This window comes from Hemibagrus wyckioides, linkage group LG25 (assembly GCF_019097595.1).
Source record: "Hemibagrus wyckioides isolate EC202008001 linkage group LG25, SWU_Hwy_1.0, whole genome shotgun sequence".
NCBI classification, from domain to species: Eukaryota; Metazoa; Chordata; class Actinopteri; order Siluriformes; family Bagridae; genus Hemibagrus; species Hemibagrus wyckioides.
This window is the reverse complement of record NC_080734.1, coordinates 2,629,130-2,638,391: the sequence shown is the minus strand read 5'-3', so window position 1 is coordinate 2,638,391 and position 9,262 is coordinate 2,629,130. Positions and strand designations below refer to the sequence as shown.

Here is a 9,262-nt window from a genome sequence, read left to right as displayed (position 1 = left end):
TCTCTTTCACTTTCTTTCTTTTTCACTCAATTCATTTCAGCAGGCTGTAGTGACCATATACATGCCAAAGCCTTACAGGACCGAGAGCTGTTATTAACACGTGTATTAGTTCTAATACTGAGTGTTCATATAGATACATGGGGATGAGAGAACAGGAGTGAAGAAAAAATAGTGAAGGACATGAAGGACAATAAAAAAAAGACAGAAATAAGATAAACAGAGACGTCAGGGCAATCAGGTTGTAGCACACAGGTGAGTTCTCTCTCTGTGTCTCTATTTCTCTCTCACTCTGTCTGTCTCTCTCTCTCTTTTACTCTCTCTCTCTCTCTCTTTTACTCTCTCTCTCTCTCTCTCTCTCTCTCAAATTGAGTGTCTTGAAACTGTATGTTGATTCTGGGGTGTGTGTGTTTCAGTTCCCAGGCTAGCAGTGGTGAAGGAGATGATCAGGCGGCTGCATGAGCTTCGTCACACAGAGCAGGTCCAGCGAGCGTACGCCCTGAACTGTGGTGAGGGAGCGACGGTCAGTTACGAGCTGCAGATACGAGTGCTCAGGGAGTTCGGTCTGCCTGATGGAGCTGCAGAACTGCTTCAGGTAAAAACACCTCAGACCTGGAGCACAGAATCCTCAAAATCTGTAGTATTACTTTTAGTATCAGAGTATTATTTCCCAGATTGTGTGTTATGGTTATTCCTGCTCTGGATTACCCCATAGTGGACATTATCTTTAATGCCTGTGCGTGACGCTGCTTTATGTTTTCTTTTCCCTCCCTCAGAACCCCCACAAGTTCTTCCCTGATGAGCGTTTTGGAGACGAGAGCCCGGTGCTGGCGCTGCGTCCTCCCAATCGCTGTCGGGTTAACAGCACTCCAGCTGTGGAGAGCATGTTCACAGACCTTCAGTCAGTGATGGGACTCCATCCACCACTGCCTCCACCACCACCACCGTACCACCCCCCCACCACGCAGCAGATCCGGAGTGGCTGGAGGCCCCGTGTCCCCACCCAGCAGCCCTCACGCTCATTCTCCTACCCCTGTAATCACTCGCTGCTACACACACAGACATCCTCCAAAATGGGCAGCCCCATTTACCCATCTACTGGGGTCAAGGCCGTGCCTCCGGACTGTACCAACCCGCAGGGCAGGATCCTCAACCCAAACAAGAAAGGGGTGAGTACGGAGTGAGGAGAAGTTTATTATGAGCTTCCTCTAAGATAGATTAGTGCTGTGCTAAATCTCCCGAGGACATCAGAGCAGGTAAATTATTCCAGTAACAAATTTGTCTCTGCCCCTTTTTTGTACTTGATGTAAAAAGCAGGACAGTGAATCGTTATGCTTTAATAGGACATGGAGATATTTAAACAGCGCTGAGTTCTCCATTCTGATTGGTCTGAAGGTGCTGGTGGTGTTGGAGGAATAAAATATTTCAGGATGTGATAGTAATATGATGAGGTTGGTTACAGTGACTCCACTTACACTAGATTGCCAAAAGTCCAAATCATTGAATTCAGGGGTTGGGCTCGGCCCCTTAGTTTCAGTGAAAGGAACTCTTAATGCTTCAGCTTCATACCAAGACATTTTGGACAATTTCATTCTCCCAACTTTGTGGGAACAGTTTGGGGATGACCCCTTCCTGTTCCAACATGACTGCACACCAGTGACCAAAGCAAGGTCCATAAAGACATGGATGAGTGAGTTTGGTGTGGAGGAACTTGACTGGCCTGCACAGAGTCCTGACCTCAACCCCATAGAACACCTTTGAGATGAAATAGAGAGGAGACTCAGACCTTCTCGTCCAACATCAGTTGAAGAGTTGAAGCTGTTATACACTATATTGCCAGAAGTATTCTCTCACCTGCCTTGACACGCATATGAACTTAAGTGACATCCCATTCCTAATCCATAGGGTTCAATATGACGTCGGTCCACCCTTTGCAGCTATAACAGCTTCAACTCTTCTGGGAAGGCTGTCCACAAGGTTTAGGAGTGTGTTTATGGGAATTTTTGACCATTCTTCCAGAAGCGCATTTGTGAGGTCACACACTGATGTGGGACGAGAAGGCCTGGCTCTCAGTCTCCGCTCTAATTCATCCCAAAGGTGTTCTATGGGGTTGAGGTCAGGACTCTGTGCAGGCCAGTCAAGTTCATCCACACCAGACTCTGTCATCCATGTCTTTATGGACCTTGCTTTGGTCACTGGTGCACAGTCATGTTGGAAGAGGAAGGGGCCAGCTCCAAACTGTTCCCACAAAGTTGGGAGCATGGAATTGTCCAAAATGTCTTGGTATGCTGAAGCATTCAGAGTTCCTTTCACTGGAACTAAGGGGCCAAGCCCAGCTCCTGAAAAACAACCCCACACCATAATCCCCCCTCCACCAAACTTTACACTTGGCACAATGCAGTCAGACAAGTACCGTTCTCCTGGCAACCGCCAAACCCAGACTCGTCCATCAGATTGCCAGATGGAGAAGCGCGATTCGTCACTCCAGAGAACGCGTCTCCACTGCTCTAGAGTCCAGTGGCGGCGTGCTTTACACCACTGCATCCGACGCTTTGCATTGCACTTGGTGATGTATGGCTTGGATGCAGCTGCTCGGCCATGGAAACCCATTCCATGAAGCTCTCTGCACACTGTTCTTGAGCTAATCTGAAGGCCACATGACGTTTGGAGGTCTGTAGCGATTGACTCTGCAGAAAGTTGGCGACCTCTTCACACTATGCGCCTCAGCATCCGCTGACCCCGCTCCGTCAGTTTACGTGGCCTACCACTTCGTGGCTGAGTTGCTGTCGTTCCCAAACACTTCCACGTTCTTATAATACAGCTGACAGTTGACTGTGGAATATTTAGGAGCGAGGAAATTTCACGACTGGATTTGTTGCACAGGTGGCATCCTATCACAGTTCCACGCTGGAATTCTCTGAGCTCCTGAGAGCGACCCATTCTTTCACAAATGTTTGTAAAAACAGTCTGCATGCCTAGGTGCTTGATTTTATACACCTGTGGCCATGGAAGTGATTGGAACACCTGATTCTGATTATTTGGATGGGTGAGCGAATACTTTTGGCAATATAGTATAGCTGTAAAGGGCGGGGCAACTCCATATTACATTCATGTGCATGTAAAGGCAGACGTCCCAAAACTTTTGGCAATATAGTGTATCTTACTATAACAGCTCAGTGTGCACAGACTTTATATAAAGAATATAAAATTGATGAAATAAGAACTTGATACACATTTTCATTTTCATATTAGTTAAGTATTCATATTAGTGAATATTTGGTGACTTTTGTTTTTATTTGTGTTGATTCAGAACATGGAGCCAGTCATCAACGAGTTCATGCCGGACATCGCCATGGGTGTATCAGCCATGAGTCTGAAGGACCGCCGCCTTCCTGAAGTCACCATGGAAGTGGAAGTTCACGACCCCCGTCCCTTAGTCTCCACGGTGCCTCCCATCTCTCAGTGCTTCTCTGGACGCCACCCGCACTCCTCTTCACGCAAACGACACGCGGCCGAGCCCAAACCCGACGCGCCGCAGCACCCGCACTTCCCCGACCTGTACGAACTCTACACGCACAACCGCAATGACGCCGCACATAGGCTCCACCACGCCCTTGGAGCTCAGGCCAACCAGAGGGTGCCACCCAAAGGAGAGACTGACCTGACGTGTGGCCTGAGCCCCGACACAGAACCCTACGACGAGTGGAACCCGAGCCGAAGGGTCGCGGGCGCCGCCGCAGCAGGGATGGGGGAGGAGGGAGGAGGAATGGGGGGTCGAGAGCGCAGGTCACCTAACAAACACGAATACCTGTACAGGAAGTCCGCACTATGACCCTGGAGAGAGACTCAAGAAGGCTTTAAGGCACAAAATCACAGATTTAATGCTTGGGTTTGATTACCGGGGCGGGGGGATATGATGAATATATCTTGTCCACATTTTATTTTAAATATTTAAAGCCCCTGATTAAGGGCGCCGAAGCTAAAACTCACTTGGGTTCCTGACAATCAGCATAGAAATGAAATCTCGACAAGTTCCCAAGCCGCGTCATGATGCAGAACCGTCACTGTGCGCTCCCATTACATTAATTTCTCTGCCTTTGAGTTGAACACACTAGCTGAGAGAGAAAGAGACAGAAATCTATATTTATACAGATGTATTATGCATTTATCTTGCTTAGGAATAAACCGTCAAATAAATATGTCCAGGCAATAAGTCACCTCATCCAGACATCACAAACATGACACGTTTAAACACCAGTGCTGCGTTCATGACTCGGAACTAGGAAGCAGAATTCCTTCTGAACTCCTTCACTGCTCTGTTTCACTTTCTGATCATAAACTGAAATGTAGACTTGCTTTATTTTTAATCCAAGTCCATCTTTATGGATTGTTATTTAAACAGATGTGAAACTTCACACGTTTTGCTTTAGGAGCTCCAGGACTTTAGCATCGCTGCCTCAAGTCGTCGCTCAAAAATATGCAAAAACACTCCAGATGAGTCGACTGGCCTGAACCTGGAGTGGCGTAGGTGTTTCGTGCTCGCTCATATTAACTGACCTTCTCTTGAAGCTCCGCCCCCTTCCACTCACAATAGTAGCTTAATACTAAATCCTTTTATTTAATAATTTAAAAAAAAGAATACAGTTTTAAGCAATTGTAAAGATTTTGACATTTCACTTCCTCAAATCTGTTTCCCATAATTGTTATTTAAAAACAAATTATATCTAAAAAATATCACGATATCCCAGAAAAATGTATTGTGACGCATTTCATCACAATAATAATGTTATACACTCTATTGCCAAAAGTATTGGGACACCCCTCAAAAATCATTGAGTTCAGGTGTTGTTTTTCAGGGGTTGGACTCGGCCCCTTAGTTCCAGTGAAAGGAACTCTTAATGCTTCAGCTTCATACCAAGACATTTTGGACAATTTCATGCTCTTTGTGGGAACAGTTTGGGGATGACCCCTTCCTGTTCCAACATGACTGCACACCAGTGACCAAAGCAAGGTCCATAAAGACATGGATGAGTGAGTTTGGTGTGGAGGAACTTGACTGGCCTGCACAGAGTCCTGACCTCAACCCCATAGAACACCTTTGGGATGAATTAGAGTGGAGACTGTGAGCCAGACCTTCTCGTCCAACATCAGTGCCTGACCTCACAAATGTGCTTCTAGAGGAATGGTCAAAAATTCCCATAAACACACTCCTAAACCTTGTGGAAAGCCTTCCCAGAAGAGTTGAAGCTGTTATAGCACATTCATGTGCATGTAAAGGCAGACGTACCAAAACTTTTGGCAATATAGTGTATCATCATATCACCCAGATCTAACTCCAAATAGATTCTAATCAATTTCAATCATTAAAAAAGTACTAGATAGAAATAAACATTTTTTCACTTCTCCTCCTCAGTTGGAGAATCGCTTTTCAAGGATCAGATAAAACAGTGTTGATTAACGATTCATTAATTACCGCAGTTTAAAAATAAAGCACTATCTGAACAAGATGGAGTTTAACCAGCTGTCATGAACGTAGCATGGTTCTGTACACAGCAGACACTCGGTTATAAAGCTGCTCACATCTCACCGTGTTCCTCACAGCTCCTGGAGGGTTTTGGTTGTAAAGATGCTTACTCAAAAAACAATTCACTCTTTCATGTTCTGTCTTTTTTCCTTTAGAGATGTATATACAGCAGGTAAAATAATACTGAACACGTCACCATTTTTCTAAATAAGGTGCTATTGACATGAAATTTCCACCAGATGTTGGTAACCACCAATGCAATCCACACATGCAAATAAATCCAACCATAGATGTCCATAAATGAAGTTCTGTGTAATAATGTGAAATGACACAGGAGGGAAAAAGTACTGAACAGATGAAGAAAAGGAGGTGTAAAAAGGCATGGACAGCCAGGACACCAGCTGAAATCAATCAGTAATTAGAAAGCAATCCTGCCCCTGGTCAGTGCAAATTAATATAAGAGCTGCTTCAGTCCCAACTACTGATGGCCTTTATCTGGATGGATTAAAGCAAAGATCTCTCTTAAGAACCTTATTGTTGCAGAACGTACTGATGGTACTGGTTACAGAAGGATTTTGAGAAGAATGGTGACTTATTTTACCCGCTGTATCTCTGTCCTTACACTCGTCTCTCATCCTTTAATACAGCTGCGTCATCATCATCATCATCATCACCATCACCAGCCCTGGACGTGGTCTCAGACTCGACATATAAGAAGCAGCATGAGGGACTTTATTGTTTTGGGTTTTTTTTAAATAGCGAGTATAAGAAGCGCTTACCTCACACTCGAACACCTTCATTCTCACATGCTGCACCGGTTCCACGTCGCTAGCAGCCTGAACGCCGCCTCAGATTCCTCTCTTCCTATCCTTTCTGGGAAGGATAATCTCTCTGATGCAGTCGCTGATGCGTGATATATGCAGCTTTATACTGTTTATGCCATGTTTCATGGTACTGTACGTTACGTTACGGTCTTCGATGACGGTCAGCCCTGTGCAAGCTGGAATCAGGGATCTGTCTCATGGCACTCTTTTTAGAGAAAGCTCTCCTCTCATTTAGCCCAGTCCTGCGCTCTCCCGCCTTTCTGTTAAAGAAAAATATCAGTGTTTTATGTTAACCTGCGTGTTTTTAATTGTAACCATAGGCTCATAATGCTGCAATGCCTCGATGCTAAGACGCTACACCTCTACCTCTGTTTACCTCTGTCCTCATTTCTGTTGTTTTAAATCATGTCTTTACACCTGCATCAGGTGAGTGCCCACATTTTCATATGATTCATCACTCCTACCTTACCCTACATTGACGCTAGCCACAAAACAACAGTTTTCTACGTACGTACGTGACACAGAGCCGCCGCCGCTCCGGAGACGAGCCGTCCGAATGAAATTTTCTCATTTCTATGCAAATTAAAGTTTGATGCTGTAAAGAAGTGACGAATCCAAACCGCTGTCTCGAATGATTCCTCTGAGCGAGCGTACAGCGTGCCAGCTCTGACGTTTCTTCAGTAACTTTTATTTATACCTGCAGTCATTTTAAAGGTGATGTGTGTGTGTGTGTGTGTGTGTGTGTGTGTGTGTGTATATATGTATAGATTCTATCAGGAACCGAAAAACAACTTGGACAGGCCACGCCCACATGTGACAACAGTAGATTCTGTTCACGACCCATAAGATACAAGTGTAGAACTGAGAACGTTCCAGAAATCTCGTTTTGTTCATCTCCAGAACTCATCGTAAATGCAGTGCTACAGCTCTGAGCTTTATTTCAATTTAACATCTCGCCAAATTTGATTCATAATAAACACACACACACACACGCAGCCCAAATTTGATTCACTTGCTGCAGGTGATTCGATTCAGAGTCGATCACCTCCTCGCCTGATTCACTTCCCGAGTTTGATGTAAGATGAATTTGTTTCAGCATTTCAGAATCACATGAAACATTTCACAGTCTGAATACTGAACACGTTACACAGCTCATGGACACACACGAGGTCATGACACACACACACAAGGTTACAGAGCTGTTACTTGCGCTCACGTGGCAAAATGTGCTGCTATGAACCTCTTAAGGGCTTGTGTTAGAAAAATCTAGGTAGGGGTGTGTGTGTGTGTCACTACATTACAGTCAGAATAGATTTGAAGCTGTCCCGTGACTGAGGCTCGTCATCAGCTGTTAAACGTAATGAATTCTGCACTGCATTTCAGATGAACTCCACCGCGTCTCTCGGAGTGTGTACCGTGTTTTCAGTTCACTCTTCTGTCGTCTTTTTCTGTTGCCTGACCCGGTTCCCACGTTCCAGCCGGGTCCATCTGCACGGCTGGGCTAAATGAAGGTCAGCGAGAGGGAAAGAAACTGGTGTAAACTCTGATCTCCGCATGTCCTGCTTTAGCTTTTCTCTCTGATGGAGATGATATCCGAGTGCCTTCATGCCCGAGGCCGGGCGTGTCCTCCTCCTTGTCCTCTTCCTCCTCCTCCTCTTTCTCATTTTCCTCCTCCTCCTTCTCATCCTCCTCCTTTTCTTTCACCTTCTCCTCCTCTTCCTACTTCTCCTTTTCCTCCTCCTCTTCCTCTTCCTTCTCTTCCTCCTGCTTCTCCTCCTGCTCCTCTTCCTCACCCCTCTCTGTCTTATGCAAGCCATTTCTACAAGCCTGCGTCTCTCTGTACGACCGTAGCCCAGGCTTTTGTCTACAAAGAGGCTTTTTGTTTTTTGGGGTTTTTTTGTTTCCTTCTTCTCGTTTTGCTTTGTTTTTGTTTATCCAAAAATAAATATTTTTCAAGATTTTTGGTACCTTTGAAGAGAAGCCTTGTTCTGATGTGTGTAAAGTGTAAAGATTTCTATATAAATATCTATAGAAGACGTGATGCGGTGTATATACCAGGAGCAAAGCTTTTCTTTTACATTCTTGTACGGACTTCTTGTGAGAAGTGTCTATTTTTCTACTCTTCTCTGCGCCGCGGTGTAACAGAGATCTTCTGTCTGCAATTAGATGCAAATAAACGGCTTTGACACAAACAACTCGTCTGCCTTCGTCTCTCTCTCTCCTTTAGCGAAAACATCTGTACAATTTCAATCCATCAAAGCTTTATCATTCTGCTCTTTTATTATTCTTATCCCTTTTCACCACCTCCATGTTTTTCCTCCCCTGATGTATTCATTTTTTTTCTCTCTCTCACTTCTTTGTTTATCTTTACATACTTTCATTTATTTCAATTCCCTTACCTTTTTTTCTCTCTTTGCCTGTAATTTAAAATAAAATAAAAGGTCTCAAAAGGTGATGATTAAAGTAAGTTGTGTAGAGCTGATTTTAGGAAGTGAAGGGAGGGGCGGGGCTACACATGATCTCAGTTTATGATGTCACTAAATCAAATCCAACCCCACAGCTGTGGACCAATCGATTCCAAGATGGGGGACGACGACGACAAGATGATATCCGAGCGCTAAGCTGTACGGCTAACGTCAGCTGGGGATGAAGGGATAGTGGTTGCTATGGTAACAGGTTTGTGTTTTAAAAAACAGGATGATAGCAAGTAGAAACTGGTTTAAGGTAAAGTTAGTGATAGTGTTCAGGAAGCGTGTGTGGGGGGCATGTCCTGATTTGCATATTCATGAATAATCATAGATTGTGAGACATATTAAGAGATTTTGGTTGTTAGTGTGTGTGTTTTCTCTCAGGTCCAGTTTTCTCTCAGGTCCAGTGTTTCATGATGATCATCTGAAACCAAAATAACTCGAAAAAA

General features: G+C 44.6%; 1 protein-coding gene across 2 annotated transcripts in view; it reads left to right on the top strand.

Moving 5' to 3' along the window:
* Positions 1 to 6,277, top strand: part of btbd7 (BTB (POZ) domain containing 7) — a 33,363-nt gene extending 27,086 nt beyond the window's left edge. For both annotated transcript variants that reach the window (XM_058378703.1, XM_058378704.1), the window contains 3 exons: positions 414 to 592; positions 774 to 1,166; positions 3,308 to 6,277. In XM_058378703.1, coding sequence (XP_058234686.1) covers positions 414 to 592; positions 774 to 1,166; positions 3,308 to 3,829 — 1,094 coding nt within the window. In that variant the 3' untranslated portion in view covers positions 3,830 to 6,277. The remainder of the gene's footprint in view (positions 1 to 413; positions 593 to 773; positions 1,167 to 3,307) is intronic.
* The last annotated feature ends 2,985 nt before the right edge of the window (positions 6,278 to 9,262 follow it).